Consider the following 17,829-nt stretch of genomic DNA (forward strand, 5'->3'; position numbering starts at 1 on the left):
TATCAATCTTTGTTGAAGTTGACAAACTTTGAATAGTTGTGTATAAATTAAGAAAATTTTCCAATTGTCCCCTTAAACTTATATATATCATGACTACAACACCATCAACATTTTCAAATTTCTAATCTTTATCTTCGAGGAAGTTATAAAAAGGCATGCTCGGTGAAGTTCTTGCAAGACTTGCAATACTCTTGCACCCTTTTTGTACGCTCGAGCCTCCTCATATATAAAGGTAGATCATAGGTATATATTTCTTGAGATAGAACTTTCTTATACTTTGCCAAAATGAAGATTTAACTCCCCCCCCCTTAAATATATAATAAAAAGTATGGGTTACCGTGCTATTTTTCAAGCTATGAGTTGTTGAAAATGGCCTGAAATTGGTTATATCTGATGCATTATATGTATCTGGTTAGATTGTTCATGAAAAACACACATAAACAAATCTATGAGATAGAATTTTGTAAATAAATTGTGAAAAGGTATGTTTTATAATATGTATAATATACAAAAATAAAAAGGAAAAATGGTGTCACGTTATATACAAGTAAAAATAAAAATTTTCCATATCAGTTCGGTCAGAAGTCCATTACTAGTCTAGTATAGATTTTTTAATAAAAGAGTTAACTCCCCGTAAATGCCTTATTTGAAAAAAAATGTTCTAAAACCACAAAATTTTATATTTGTTTTATTACTTTATATTATGCCATAAATCACCAAAGTTTTCTTTACATAAAGAAAATAGTCTAACCGATAAATTGCAAATTTGTCTCCAAATTTACAGATTTAGGCAAATAACTAGACCGATTTTGTACTGGGATTGTCCAATCCAAGATGACGGTATACCATGAATCTACCTTGAACAAACACAAATGTTTGGTATTTGCAGAGATAATGTATAACCCAATATATCTCTGGAATTACAAATGAATACGAATAAGCTGCAGTGGCGGATCCAGAACTTTTCCTAAGGGGGGGAGGGGGGGCTCTGACTGACCTAAGAGGGGGCCCCTCCAGTCATGCTTCAATGATTCCCTATATAATCAACCAAATTTTTCCCACGCAAGGGGGGCCCGGCCCCCCTGGATCCGCCTATGCGCTGGGACTATTATATTATGACTATAAAGTATATCTACAAAATAAATCGACCTTCGAAGTTAAAATCCGTTGTCGTACTATATTTTGATGTTATGATACAGTGGTTTTTAGATACATCTTATAGCCCCATAACTGGTGACGAATTGTACAAAACAAAGAAATTGTGTCATTGCCTGGAATAGCGAGCCTCGGATAGCTGAACATAAACACTAAAAACTGGCACATAAGGTCCAATAATCTGATAATGGAACAAGACGTTTTGACTACATTGAAGATCTTAATCATTGGAGAAAGTGGAGTGGGAAAATCAAGGTCTGATATCGCAGTCATAGACATAGTCATAGTGATTTTAAACTGTTTACAACTGAATCGTCATATGGTCATTAAGACATTATTGATATCGAAAGTTTTCTCTTTCTTTCTCAAGACGTTTTCTTTCAATACCAGAAGGTTGACAAAACATCCAGCTTTTAAGTTTTTAGAGTACTGCCTACCCTAGTCCGAGATTCCTCTGACGTCTGACGGCTGTTTAGCCAGACAAGCTGGGGCTGTGGGACGTCAGAGCTTGTCCCATATCAAAAAGTGGATATTTGCCCACCCAAAATAGATGCGCTACTTCCTCGCTTCTGAAGCCGACCGAGGGCCTTGGAATTATATAAATTGGGCATCAATCTCTTTAGTTTTCATTTATCTCTTCATTTATGTAAGTTTCACCTACCTGCCAAACCTTTAATTTTCTATATTTTAATATTTTTCACAGAGACCCATGATTTCTCCATGTTGCCTTTCATTTATATATAGATATGTATATACATATCTTCGCTAGTCAAAAGTAATGATCTTCTCCCCTTCTCTCCACCCTTGGCGGATTGAGATAGAATTTTGGAGACACAAAGTAATGATTTGCATAACCTTTGGTTCAAGTGGTAACTGGCTTTAGCCAATCAAAAAGCGCATATAACATGATTACGTGAAAATGTAGGTAAACAATTGCCACATGCTAATTAACTGCAAGAAATCTTTACCACCCGAAACATACAACAATAATAAGTGACAATTTAAATATTCTTAATCAAGTTGTAAATAGAAGTTCCTGTGTATGTTTCTGCACCAATGTTGGAATGTTATAGTATATTTTTCGTTTGTAAACTCTAGACACTACCATGTTTCACCTCCACATTGAAAAGAGTTCAAGTGCTACCATTGGTCAAGAATAATACATTCAGAATGGGTTTGACTTTAAGGTTCATCGTAACCTTTTGGCTAAAATGGCCGTATTTACACCCCAAATTTTACTCTGAGTACAGACTGAACTATACACCTGCAACAGTTTTAAGGGATGGCAGGAACTAGATATATAAATTTTAAATGCATTATATGTTTCAGAAAATTATAAACTTTTCTAGATTTTGCTATCCATTTTTTTTCGTTCCAGCAGACGGTGCAAAAATTAACTAAGTAGTGAAAACGATTGAGAAGCTCCCCTCATATAATCAATGTTGTGAGTAGTATTGATTTAAATGGACAATAGACTACAGGGACAAAACTTAAAGGGGGCCCAGTCGCCCATGGCTCCTAGATTTTGAGCTGGGCCCCTAAACTTTCAGTTAAATTTCAGTTGAACATATAGAAACTAATTATGAAATATCTGGTCTGGGCTCCTAGCTTGAAATTCCCAAGTTTAGTCCCTGATAGACACCTGTAAACAATAGGTGATCTAACAGGTTTAAACTGTGTAACTGAGTGGACCCTATCAAATGAAACTCGGGTGTTTGTTTATTTTGCTATCTTCTGCAGACTGGAAAAAAATCGACATCAAAATCCTGGTAAGATTTTAATTTTCTGAAACGTAGACTTCATATAACTTTTATATATCTAGTTCCTGCCATGCCTTAAAACTTTCCTGGATGTACCAGTTTGTCTGTACTCATAGTAATTTTTGAGGTGTAAACACGGCCATATTTTTCAATTCCTTATGATAAACCTTAATCAACCAATAGATAGTGTAACATTGTTATCATAAATGTTGGCCTAATCTGCCAAGGGAGAGAAGGGGAGTGAATCGTAAGGCCATGGAGAATTAATTGTTGGTTTCTCCTAACATTGGAAAATTTTAAAAACCTGGCAGGCAGGCTTTTCTTTTTTTTTTTTTTTTTAAACCAAGCGTTATAATCTGCATGTGCATTGGAATTCATTGAACTTTTCAAAGATAACATCTCCGATACACATCTCTCCTTCAACTTGGAATGGTTGCAACTCTAGACTCACTTATTTCGAACTGCTTTTAAGGATTTGTAGATCTTATATAAATTTAATTGACTGCATTAGTGTTAATTTGTAGTGTATATTTTAGGGTACATGCATTAATCATTTAAAAAATAAAAAAAAATTAAAAAAGATTTTTTTTTTTTTTTTTACAAAGAAAATTAGTGACCTGGCGTTCAAAAATTGACCCGGTCGGGTTAGGGGAAACCATCAACTATTTTTCTATGACCTATTCCTTGGCTAGCATAGATGGTCCATATATACAGGCCATAAAGAAAAAAATCTGGCATGAATCTTTTAACCTTAAGGTTTACTAGAAGAAAAAAATAAAGATGTATTTATATTTACATTTTGTACACCACAACACTATTATTAAAGCCTTTACATGTTAATAAAGGGTAAAACATCATGAAAGGCACTAACAAATATTTAATAGGTCAGTGTTCAAATATTATTCAAACTTATAAATGTTGATTTGACATTGGTTTGAAAACTAGTTTGTCAACAATGCAACAATTAATGTTTTTGATGATTTAATGTGCTTTAGATATACAAATGTTCACCTGTTTAAAGAAATTTTATTTAAACATATTATATTATACATGTATGAGCAAAAAGAAATAGGTATAAGTATTGGTTTTTTTTACATCAATGATTTGAGTTCAAAGTTTAACTAGTCACTGTCCCCTTCTGATTGTTTGTTCCCATCCAGCTAGATTTTAACACAGACATTCTTCTTGGAACCTTTTCCTATATAAATGTACCTACATGTATATAATAATATGTTTACATTTAATCACTCAGCAAATGAAGTGCTTTATAATACATTGTACTGACCAATGATTACCTCTATTTTCAGTTTGTTGTTGCTTTATGATACTGACCAATGATTACCTCTATTTTCAGTTTGTTGTTGCTTTATGATACTGACCAATGATTACCTCTATTTTCAGTTTGTTGTTGCTTTATGATACTGACCAATGATTACCTCTATTTTCAGTTTGTTGTTGCTTTATGATACTGACCAATGACTACCTCTATTTTCAGTTTGTTGTTGCTTTATAATACCGACCAATGATTACCTCTATTTTCAGTTTGTTGTTGCTTTATAATACTGACCAATGATTACCTCTATTTTCAGTTTGTTGTTGCTTTATGATACTGACCAATGATTACCTCTATTTTCAGTTTGTTGTTGCTTTATGATACTAACCAATGATTACCTCTATTTTCAGTTTGTTGTTGCTTTATGATACTGACCAATGATTACCTCTATTTTCAGTTTGTTGTTACGTTTTACAGATGATACATTTGACCCTGAACAAGCAGCAACTATTGGTAAGAATTAAGTTGGCAATAGACAATACAACACACACATATTAAAACTTTGATTCTTTTATAGCCCTGAAAAAAAATGTGTTTACCATATATACAAAATGTTATAGATATGTTAGTTAATGTTTTAATTTTCCATTTTTGTTTTGTTCTTTTTCTAAACTAAACATTTGTTGTGTAGAAACATAAATTAAAGTACCAATCAAAATGTTATGAAAGTTATGACCCTTGGATGATGAATATCATTACATATATTTGAAAATTACCTAACATGTACATCATGCAGTATACTAGGATCCAGTAAGTACTCTCTGATCAACCCTTGTAAAGTACTCCATACAGCCATAGACTTTTGAATTTCTAAAATCAAATATTTAAACTAGCTGGGCTTTTATAATATGAATGTTATCACTGTTATGCCATTTCAACATGATGAAAGGTAAACCTTACAATTATTGATGAATAAATATGGAAGGTTTATAATAACAATATCTCATAGCTTTATATAGGAATTAAGTCTTTGTAGATAAAAAAAAAAGAACCTGATTAAGGAGGGTAAGGAAATCCTGCTCCACATGTGGCATCAATTGTGTTGCTCAAGGTTATTCTAAGTTGTACAAACTCATGTAGAAAACATTGTTTCATTGATAGTTGGTATTTATTGATATTATTGACCATCTTAAGACACTAAAGATTACCACACTGCTTGCTGGAACATCTGACAGCTTAAACAGTTTTGACAACAAGAAGAAAAAATATATCTGAAATCTTATCTTTTATCATAGGTGTTGATTTTAAAGTGAAGACACTGCAAGTTGAAGGAAACCGGGCTAAACTTGCCATCTGGGTAAATACAAACTTATATATATACTTCACTTTTATTTGCCTGTAATGATTTTTAAAGAAGTTGTAGGTTAACCTTTTTTTTATCCTAATTAAAAGAAAAAGTTATAAAGAGTTTGATAAGTATAAATGGTACAGTACAAATGTTTGCTGATTATATATTAAGGGGTTTCAAGTATAACTTGTGTTATGTACATAATTGTTTTCAATAAAAATACATACAATACACAAGTAGATTGTAACATAATATGTTATATCTACAATTTGGCCACAATCAATCTGTTTCGCTGTGATATGCTGTATGAAAGAAAAATGTTTTACAGGGATACTTCCATTCCAGGGTTTCCCCTGGGTCAATTATTTTTTTCGCCACCTCTTTCGCCAAAACAATATATTTTTCGCCACTTTATTATTTTTTTCGCCAAGTTACACAAATACATTTTCCTTTTAAAATTTAACTCCCCCCCCCCTAAATAAGAAGTGATTTTTAAAACAAAACGAAGCATCTTATCACTTTGAATTGATCCCTCGTGTAAGGTGTAGTCATTACATTGAAGGGTTACTCTCATGCCAACCTTTTGAATAGATTTTCTACATAACGACAGTTTTCTTATCTAGACCATCGTAAATAAGTAAAACTATATGCTTGAAACACGTGTGTAACTGAAACGACTTTGAAGTACCCACTCAAATCAATGATCTATATGAAAGTTAAATGATAAAGTTTTAAATCGGAGACCTTTCTTGCTTTTGGACATTTTTCGTCCTAACAAAAAATTTTCTTTCCTGGACTATCATTAAAAGAAGGAGAGGAAGCGTAAAAAATTTGCTTCAAACACGTGCTTCGCAAAGTGGTTAATAAATCCCCTTTGTGACACATGACAGAAGCCATTTAACTATATCATTTTGTCATATCATATAATTAACACCTTTTTTAATTAGTCCTTTGATGTTGATAGCTATGAATGCAATCAGCTGATTATTGATTTTCTGTCAAAATCTTGACGAGTTCAAGGTAAATTCCGAGTATTGTCTGATCGGTAAAGTCAGAGAAACCCGAAAAAAGTAAATAAACAAGATGGCTGAAAATAAATCGTTATATATATTTCTTTCGCCAATGACGAATTTTAATCGCCACAATTATTATTTTTTTCGCAAATTGCGAAAATGGCGACCGCCAGCGGAAACCCTGTTCCATTCTATTATTTATGTCATGATGAGCAAGATGCTTAATGAACACAGATTTAATTATTTAGTTTGTAATAGTAAAGAGACCCTCCACTATAGGTTACTAAGGTTGGACTTTTATTTTGATAGTTAAAATTATCATTATTAAAACGCTTCATTATTTCTTATTTTAGGATACAGCAGGACAAGAAAGATTCAGGACTCTCACGCCAAGTTACTACAGAGGAGCCCAAGGGGTAATTCTTGGTAAGTACACTAAGATGCAATGTACTGCTGAGTTTCATAGAAAAATAGATTAAATTCACAATGCATTTTGGAAGACCTATACATTTATAGAATTATTTTTTTGATATAAATTTTTCTATAAAAATTGTACTTGTCTACACTTTTTTTTGTTAATATGGGACTTATAAAAGTTCAACATTAAGGCAGCATGCAGAGTCCATTACTGATAATCTGATACATCTATTTCTATTTCTGTTTTAGTTTATGATGTAAGCAGTCGACAGTCCTTTAGTAAACTTGAAACCTGGTTAAGTGAATTGGAAACATTTTCTACTAAACATGACATCATAAAAATGCTGGTGGGAAATAAAATTGATATGGTAAGTCATTTGATCTGTGGAATGTTTTATTCTAATTTTATTGGTATAAGAAGATGTGGTATGAGTGCCAATGTCATAACTCTCCAGGCCACACTTAAAAAATCCACATCAGAACTATTAAAGATTTTGAGTAGGCAGCTATTTTCTGGATAGGTAGGGTTATGGCAACTAAACCTATTCTTTTTTATGGCCCCTTCCAAGTAACAGTAAAAGAAAACCAGTATAGGTCAAAGTACGGTCTTCAACACAGAGCCTTGGCTCACACCCAAGAGCAAGCTTTAAAGGGCCTCAAAATAACTAGTGTAATACCATTCAAATGGAAGAAACAAGAAACCACTATGAACCACATCAACAATCCACAACTAGTGAACATCAGATTCCTGACTTAGGACAAGTGCAAACAAATGCAGTAGATTTAAACATTTTAAAAGGTAACAACCTTCACCCTTATCTATTGCAATATTACCTATGATCTGAAACAATAGAGTAACATCACAACATTATTGCGACCTTTCAATTATATACTTGTTACAATTTTTTAAACATCCATGCAATTTAATGCTATTACTTGTGAATCTGCATTCTTATATTATTATAGAAATTTTCACTGGGTAATAACCTTTATGCCACATTTTGTCACACATTTCTCCAATACTACTGAACACATGGCTTTATATTTGGTAGGTAGCTCAAAATTGATTTAAAATGAGTTATAAGGGGTTTGCCAATTTCGGATCTGCTAGACATATAATTATTGTTCACTGATACTTTGAATAAGAAGTGGTGGTATGGTTAACACAACAGTGTTTGCTTTCTTGTTATTTTACAATATATGAGTTACTTGTATAAGATAAATGAAATAAAAGCAAAGATATTTAGAACTAGGTACAATACAATAATTATAAAATAATATTACATTACAATTTGCCATTTCAGAATATAATGCATTGTGGATTAAACGAACACCAAAATATTTTGATTGGTTTAGGAACAATATAATGAAACGTCATTGGCCAAAAAATTATTGTTTGTTCACCATAATTTCAAGAATAATCATTTTACCGATAGGCCTTTAGTTTCTGAAACGGTGAATTGTAAGAAAAACTTGTTGTTAATGATAGTTGATATGATATTAATCTACCACATTTGATTATTCATGGATATTATATATAATTACTGAATTTTTAGGATAAAAGAGAAGTGAGTAAAGAGGATGGATTAAAGTTTGCCAGAAAACACCATATGTTGTTCATCGAGGCCAGTGCCAAAACTAAAGAAGGTGTACAATGTGCATTCGAAGAATTGGTAGAGAAGGTGGGAATTCATTTTATTGTCATTTTGTATTGATTTGTACATATTTATAAAATTGTGAATTTCATGGGAAAAATCAAGGTTTTGAAAATGTTATATTCTCAGATAGTGTTTTTGGTTTAAAAAGGTGCCTTTGATACTTTGAATTTTTCAATACTGGAAAGTTGAATGAACTTAAAAAAAAATTGTCACACTTTTCTCAAGTACTGTACATCTGAACAGAATGACATCATACTTAGTCAGTAGCATGGCAGTGGTGAGCTATAAATTTTATGCATGTAAAGGATCTTTCAGATACCTGTTTCCTTTACAGATACTTTTCAGATCAGTATATGTTTTAAATTTTCTTATCATTTTTGAAAACTTTTCTCAAGTACAAGAACAGAATGACTTTACATTTTGTCAACAGCAAGACAGTAATGAGTTGAAACATGTGAGATCTTTTTCAAAATTTTCAGAACACTACAACCTGTTTGCCAATACTTTTATAAGAGTTGGTGTAAGTTTAGTACTTCAACACATGCATTATTGTTGATATCAGCTTGTCTGTCTAGTTCACAGCAGAGTTAACATTATAGTAAATTATAAAAAATGCATATAGTATTTAATGTTTGACATTAAGCAGCTTTTAGTCAATCTTGTAACCGAAATGCCTTTTCCTTTCAGATTATACAGACGCCAGGACTTTGGGAATCTGACAGAAGAGGTTTAACATTAGAACGAGATGGGAACACACAACCAGCAGCATGTGGAGGGTACTGCTCAGTCATATGAACTAAAACATTAAACTGTTATTGAAACCTTTGGTTGTTATGATTAATATTTTGTAAAAAAAATCTCAAGGTGCTTTCATATTTATAAAAGATCGATTAAGTTTGGTAGACGTTGAAGTGTTACAATGTTTTTGTTGTTGTATCTATTTAAGATCATGTATTAAACTTGATGTAAATTATACGCATCTGTTAATTATGTGTGTTAAAAATGGGATGCATTACAAATTACATTTTTAATTACTTGTTCTACAAGTGTAGTTAATAAAAACTATTTCATACGTATAGGTGTTTTAAAATATTCTAAACAATAAATCTTTTATGAATTGTTATACATTTTGTATAACACAATAATCAGTGGTGTTTAAATACTAAAAGTGAAGCGAGGAAAAAGTCATGACAAATCATTTGAATAAAATAATATAGTTCTTCATATACTTAAATTACTTTTAAAAGTGGATGATCTACAGTCATGTAGCTTTGTATAAAGATGCACATTACAAAAGTCAGTCATTTTGAAATTCATTTCATATTGGTTGTATTTCAAAAGCCATTATAAGATACAAATGACCTACAAAAATTTAATAATTTTTCATTAGTAATGACTAAAAACAAATTGTTTTAATTCAGTATACTTGTGTATAGAAATAAGTAATACATATACTTGGTATATGCATGAGATATTTGCCACTGAATACTAATAAATCATAGCTGTGTATTTAAATTTATTAGGGGATGAAGTAATAACTGCCAGACTCCACATTCAGGAAGAAATATAAATGAATTTAAGACCAATGTGATATGTATTTCAGATACTAAACCCCCTCCATATGATTTTAACTTGATTACACTTTCTAATTTGAAAATGGGATTATTTATTAATTATTGTTATGCTGAATTATGATTAATCAGTTGATTTGTTAATATAATATTTTATATACATACAAGCAAAGCATAATATTTATGCACATTAGATATACTGATAGTTTTGTAGTTCTTTGATTTATAGTCCTCTTGTTAGTGATGGGTTTAATTATACATTTAAAATACTATAAATTCAGAAATTATTGCCAAATTGTTATCTATGTGAATAAAGCTGTGACTGGGTAAGTATTGCGATTATTAATCTCACATTTTTTTCTCTCTTTGAAAATCACAATAAAAATACATGCAATATTTTCTGAATTTATATAAACAGTTATCATTGTTTTTAATTTGTTGATTGTGTATATCATTGTATATATTTTATTTTGAATGTTATGGGCATATGTATAAATCAAGAATGTCATTGTAAAGTTTGATTGCTGTATTTGTTAGACTGCATATTTTAGAACCCCATTGAGTGAACCCTTAACCTTTAACTGAGATTTAGAAATAAATAGATGAATTGAAGTTCATGAAAGTCCAATATATTTGGTTTTTATTGACCACAAGAAAACACAAGTTCCAAATAGGTGACCTTACACTTTAAGTGGATAAGTGACTTATCCATTGAAAAATCTGTGCAGCAAGGGCAAATAGAACATACACACTTATACATTTGCTATGGTGATAGATAACTTAGCAATACATTTTGTCATTTTATCCTTCATATCATGAAAGCAATGCGAGATCAAAAGATATTAGCTTTTTAATACATTATAATTATGTAGATCTGTCTCAAAATTAGTGACCAAGAAGAAAAAGACAGCCAGAGCCAAGTCTGAATAGCCAATTTGAATTAAAGTCTCTGAAAGCATTTGATGAAATGATATGAAACTTAAGTGAATCAATCACAGCGTTAAAACCAATTTCAAAAAAGGTACTTTATCAAAAATTTGTAAAGGTTTCCCCGGAACCCTGTGTTTCGCCTACTGTTTCTGTTTATTGCAGGCTCAACAAAAATGAGGAAATAAGTTAATGAAATATTCCTGTTGATACTATCTTTTGATTGTAAGAAGCTTCTGATCTGTTTGGTAAAAATACAGGATACTTTATGAATCTAATAAATGTTTAAAAACTTTAACTGCAGACTGAATGTAATGTTAACTGGAAGAAAGAAAAAATCCTTCTAGATACATTTGTACTAGCTTTTGATCATAAACAAGCTTCTGTCCATGTTTGGTACACATCCAAAATATTTAAAGAAAGTTATTAAAATTTTAAAAAGTTTAACCAGAGTGAATGTGTTGTTTCCTGGCAGAAAATCTAAGTCCATTTAAAACTATTAAAATACGAAAATAGAGATTTATTTTTTTACAAAATTTCCTTCTAGATACTAGCTTTTGATCATTAACAAGCTTCTGTCTAAATTTGGTACAAATCCAAAATAGTATAAGAAAGTTATTAAAATTTAAAAAAGTATAACAACAGAGTGAATGTAATATTTCCCAGAAGAAAAACTAAGTCCTTTTATAAGTAAAATACGTAAAAAATGGAATTTTATTTTTACAAAATTTACTTCTGGATACTATCTTATGATCATAAACAAGCTTATGTCCAAGATTGGTAAAAATCCAGGATAGTTTAAGAAAGTTATTAAAATTTCAAAAACTTTAACCTCAGAGTCAATATTTGTGGACGCCGCCGACAACACAGACGACGATGGAATGTAGGATTGCTTAGTCTTGCTTTTTCAACTAAAGTCTAAGGCTCAACAAAAATGATCTTTTGAGCAATGAGGTGATTAGCCAAGTGAAACTCTTAGTTGTATAGTGAACTGTTGCTATTATAAAAGGATATTAGGAAATAAAAAAAGGTTGGACTTAAAGCATGAATATTCTTCTACAAGGTACAAGATTAGGGTTAATTGTTTGTGCTATGAACAGCAACAGAAAAAAGATATTTTAAGAAATTATTGTGAGGCTTTTATTTACATGAAAAATACAATTTGATGAGAATTGCAAAAATTTTAACTCTATATTCTGTACGACAGTGCAATTATTAATGCAAACCATTATTTTTGAATTTGCAGTACATTTTGTTCTTATAAATATGCTATATATATAATGAACTTTTTATTTGTATGATAATGCATTTTTTTGTAAATTTATTTAAAAATCTCATGAGTGGTGAAGAATTGCTTTATCTATAATGTACGTACACAGGATCATAATAAGAAGGTATAAATAAAAATTTGGAAAATGCTGTTAGTGTGTTGTCTTTCATTTTTTCACAATAGAGGACAATATTTTTTATCATCATAGTCAATTCTATAACAAGGGAAGTTACAAACTGTTAGACAATTTTTATCACAACTTAAGGATTTCCTTTTAAAATATGCATAATAAGCAATAATTTAATTTGGGATGTAACACATCTTCTGATTGGCTGACATCCTTTTGTTTATCATATCATAGACACAATTTTGTCATGTGACCATAACGTCATCAACTTTTTTTCATGATTTATGCCGGTTTAAAATGGAATTTGGAATTAAATTGTAAGAATTGACTGTGATATTTTTTCTGTCTATTCCAAATAACATAAAAAATGTGGTGCACACTATTGTTTTCATAGACAGAAAAAATATTACAGTCATTCTTAAATAAATTGAATTCTGGAACAAAGAAAGTTAAAAAAAAAAAGTTTCACATCATAATGATAAAACTGAGAATAGAAATGGAAATTGTGATAAAGATACAACTACTCGACCAAAGGAGCAGAAAACAGCTCATATAACCACCAATTGGTCTTCAAGACAGCAAGAAAATTCTGCACAAATAAGTGGCTTTACATGGCCCCTCAACAAAAGTGAATACTATATCAGAGTAAATAGATGTCACACTAAACTCCAAAGCAAATAAATGAACCAAAAATTACAAGACCAGAGGTTCCTGACTTGGGAAAGGTGAATAGATTTGGGGAGGTTAAACATGTTCTGTGACTATGAGATCTCAACCCTACTCCTATACCTCTAGCCAAATGCAATGTAGAAAAAAACAGACACACATCAATACACACAGTGCAATTCAGTTAAAAGAAGTTTGAGTCAGATTTAAGAACAGGAAAAGAAGAAATTAAGCAAAATGACAATGACAATGATCAACATAAAAAAACAAAGGACTACTAGCAGTAACTGACATGCCAGCTCCAAAACTCAATAAGACTGATTGAAAGAGTATGTCTTCATCATTTGAAAATCAAGCACAATCCCTTGGACTATGGGTTTAGTAGCATATCATGATTTAATATACAAGAATTTATATGACCTCACATCATTATGGTATTTTTGTGATTTTGAGATCTGTTGAAGAGCATGATTATATCTTTAAAAATAACCCATAAAAAATATAACCATGTGTCTTATGTTATAAAAGGTAGAAGACTTGAATGCTTTTATATTGTATAATAGTGCCTTTAAGTTATGTAACCAAGTTTCTGTGTGTCATATGTCCTTTGTCCTTTACCCTGCCAGACAGGTTTCACCCGACCTTAACCTCATTTCATGGATTAGCAAAGAAGGTTTTGTGGTCAAGTATGTATATTTGATACTAGTAGACCTTTACAACATTTGTCTACACCTGCTGTTGACAGGATTTATGTGACCTTTACATCATTTACATGATTCATGGCTCAATGTCAAGTTTTCAAGGTTGAGCAGGCTTAATTTTATGTATAATATGTTTGTATGGTGTACACTAGCAGGATTATTCTGACCTCAACTTCATTTTCACGGTTCATTGTATAAGTTTATTTTTTTGTAGTATAGTCAGTTTCTAAGACACCTAATTTATATTCCATAGACCATATATGTGTGGTGTATGCAATGATCATAATGTTTACGTTTCTGTCTGGCAAGTATCATTTGACCTTGATCTCATTTCATGGATCATTGATCTAGTTTAGCTTTCTTTGTAGCAAGTTCGCTTATTAGAAACTATTAGCAAAAGGTCAACCGTATTTGGTTATGTAATGATTATAAGGTAAACATAAATGTCTGAAGGCTTCATCTGAACATGGCATCATTTTGATGGTTCATTGTTAATCATTATTTATAAAGTTGTAAAGTTTATTCATGGGTTAACCTTTTAAACAAAAAGAGAAGTTGGTTAAAATAAATGGAGAATGTGTCTATGGCCCACAGATACCCCCACTTGTAAATATAAAATTGAGAAAGGAAATGGGGAATGTGTCAAAGAGACAACAACCCGACTATAAAGCAGACAACATTTGAAGGTCACCAACAGGTCTTCAATGCAGCGAGAAATTACCGCACCCAGAGGCGTCCTTCAGCTGGACCCTAAACAAATATATACTAGTTCAATGATAATGAACGCCATACTAAACTCCAAATTGTACACAAGAAACTTAAAAATTAAAAATAATGCATGAGTCATTGTACTTATTATTGCCATTTTCTATTCTTTTAAAGTTAATAATGACATATATTTCTACATGTGAATGATGTGTATCAGTTTCATAACTTTTGGTTGAGGCAAACTATAAAAGAAAAATTCAGCAATTTTTATGTTTATAAAAGAAGATTTTATACTCATGAATAACCAAACTTAAAATTTGATCTGTGTTTAAGAGCATTCTATTCCATCGAGTTAAGCCATTTTATTTGATATTTTGTAGTGTGTCTGTTTATGTCGATATGATTCACTACTATCTCAGGTTATGGTGAAGGTTGATGCCTGTTAAAAGATTTAACCTGCTGCATTTGAATGCACCTGCTCAAGTCAGGAGCCTGTTGTTCAGTGGTTGTTTGTTGGTGTGGTTCATAAGTGTTTCTTGTTTTTTTCATGTAGATCAGACCATTGTTTTTTTCTGTTTGAATTGTTTTACACTAGTCATTTAGGGCCATTTATAGCTTGCTGTTCGATGTGAGCCAAGGATCTGTGTTGGATGTTGTTCTTTGATCTATAATGGTACCTTTTATACATTGTGACTTTGATTGGAGATTTGTCTCATTGGCACCCATACCACATCTTCCTATTTATATTGTAGTTAAATTTTATAACATTCAGTTGTCAAAGGCAAAGTTAGAGAATGGAAACAAATGTGTATGCTCCAGAGAAAAAGAAACGATGAATGCCCTTTGCCTAAAGATGTGGATTGATTGATGAATGTAAGAATGAACAGACAGATTGATGGACTGCCAAGGTTTTACTAATATGTCACTCTGTTGCAGCGGCATTGTTTGTTTTCTTCTTGTATAATATATGTTGTATGGCATAAAAAAAACTACAATGTACCTCATTTATATTTACTATAAACAAACTTCACATGATTTCTATGACAATTTCAAGATGATTCCACATCTAATTAGCACAATAATATTCTTACAATATATACAAATATTATGGTCAGTTCTTTAAACATTTGAATACAATTTGCATTGCAGTGCTTCAACAGTCCTAGTTTATATATTCTAGATATTATCTACTTTTAAAAATGGTAACCTAACTGGTTTAAACAGATCATTTTGAGCCATACTTATTCTAGAATATATCCAGATTTAAAGCGTTATCATTGATATTTTTAAAAGCATCAAATGCTAGTTACAAAGTTGAGCAAAGGAAAAATTAAACTTAAATATTTGTCCAAATTCATTAATAACAAATATAAAACAAATCCCAGACCAAGTATTTGATTTTTAAAGCTTTCTATATTCTCTAATTTATGCTGAGTTCACACGTAATTCGAATTCGATTCGCATTAACTAATTAGAATTAGTTTAATTCACATTCACGTTTTACGTCCTAACTTCAATTCTAATTCGAATTGCAATGTACGTCAATTTCGCTGTACTGTCCAAATGACGTTAACTTTTAATTTCGTATTCACAAAAGCCTGTTTCAAATGCGAATTGGATAATTCAAATTAGCCAATTTGAATCAATTCCATTAAAAAAGATGAGTGTGTAAATGTTTTAAGCGAATTCAATTCGAATAAAATGTCTGTGTGAACGAGGCATTATTTTATACTTTCCTGTTATCAAAATGCCTAATGCTTTACCTTAACTAGTATACAAACATAGGCTACCAATACAGACTGATAAAGGATATCACAATTGTACCAGATTATTAATTATTCCTTTTAAGGAACAGCTCAGTGAATCTTTATATTTGTAAATAATTATATTTGATAAAAAAATATCAGAGTTGTTACATTATATATTTATTCATGTTTATTTATCATAGCAAAAACATACTATTGGTATGGGAAAAGTTAACAATTGCTGAAAAATACATTAAGTCAGGTCATTCGATGTAAATTTTGAATATAAAAAAACCAGCATAAATTTAAATCTATATTTCATATTTTTTTTATTTTTTCACCCCATTTTTTAGAACTTCTATCTATAGTTATAGAGGTTATGTGGATATGATGGTATCGGATAATCTCCAAACAATATTTGGTTGTACAATTTATAACTGCATGACAGACTTTTGTGGAAACTATATAATGGTTAAAGCTCATAAAGTCGTGATTGGAGTTAGCTCAAAACTTAAAGCTATTTCATATACATTGTAATTTAAGGAACACATGAAAATGATACACCAATTTCTAATCAACAGGGTTTTAAGTGGAGTGATTCCCAATAACCTACAAAATACACTGTCTTGTATGTTAATAATCTTCATCTGTGATAGTTGTTATAGCAATACTTGACATTGTTGATAATAACAATACTATTCCCTAAACTTGATAAGAGCTGGATGTAGACAACTTTAAAACTGGTTAATTGACACTCATAAAATACATACAATAGTTTTTCTTCAAAAAAAGATCTGAAATTTACTGTACCTCAAATATAAGAAAACTAAGCAAGGGTGTGTTTATATATTTCAAGTATTTACAATTATTACTACATTCTAAAACAAAATCAATCTATATAACAATAAGATAGAGCTTAATTATACCATTTATAGTTGTATTAATATAATATCTGGTTAAATTGCTAGATGTTAAATTCATTTACACTTTGATGATACTAAAGAAAATAATGCTCTGATTTTCTTCTGTTATTTTCTTGAGAATAAAACCACATCAACAATATTGTTACATCTTTTTGAGACAGCATAATATTAAAATATTTATATTCATGCAATGCATGGAATCAATTGCCATTGATCAAGGTCCAGGTTCCATTCATTCAACTACCTTTTTGTCAATTTTTTTAATAGCAAATTTTTCAAAGAGGGTAGACTATTAAAGCCTTGAATATTTCTATTGAACTAGAAGTAACAAGCAAAGTTTTGGTTTAAATGAATGTGAATATACTCATGATTCAAACAACCATCAACCATGTTTTACAGAGACCTCTGATAGAATTCCATGGAAATTAGATTTTCTCACCAGTCTACATAAAAATTTGTAAAATACAATGGGAGACAACTGTAATAACATTAGAGGTAGGATTTAACCCCAAACAAATGGTAATGACAGAGAGGACCTCTAGAAATCATTTGGTTATACTAGTTATT

General features: G+C 30.8%; 1 protein-coding gene across 1 annotated transcript; it reads left to right on the plus strand.

Moving 5' to 3' along the window:
• Positions 1-1,203: 1,203 nt before the first annotated feature.
• LOC134706537 (ras-related protein Rab-18A-like) lies at positions 1,204-12,543 on the plus strand. Its single transcript, XM_063565561.1, has 7 exons — positions 1,204-1,410; positions 4,646-4,701; positions 5,484-5,545; positions 6,903-6,975; positions 7,216-7,334; positions 8,523-8,648; positions 9,312-12,543. The coding sequence occupies exons 1-7, from the start codon at positions 1,343-1,345 to the stop codon at positions 9,417-9,419; spliced, it is 612 nt and encodes a 203-aa protein (XP_063421631.1). The 5' UTR covers positions 1,204-1,342; the 3' UTR covers positions 9,420-12,543.
• The last annotated feature ends 5,286 nt before the right edge of the window (positions 12,544-17,829 follow it).

The sequence above is a fragment of the Mytilus trossulus genome, chromosome 2 (assembly GCF_036588685.1).
Source record: "Mytilus trossulus isolate FHL-02 chromosome 2, PNRI_Mtr1.1.1.hap1, whole genome shotgun sequence".
NCBI classification, from domain to species: Eukaryota; Metazoa; Mollusca; class Bivalvia; order Mytilida; family Mytilidae; genus Mytilus; species Mytilus trossulus.

What these genes read in the sequence shown, in the direction of transcription:
- LOC134706537 (XM_063565561.1), top strand. Translation starts at nt 1,343, where the DNA reads ATGGAACAAGACGTTTTGACTACATTGAAGATCTTAATCATTGGAGAA. An exon ending in TGAACAAGCAGCAACTATTG is followed by an intron (nt 4,702 to 5,483) that starts GTAAGAATTAAG and finishes CTTTTATCATAG; the next exon opens with GTGTTGATTTTAAAGTGAAG. An exon ending in GGGCTAAACTTGCCATCTGG is followed by an intron (nt 5,546 to 6,902) that starts GTAAATACAAAC and finishes TTCTTATTTTAG; the next exon opens with GATACAGCAGGACAAGAAAG.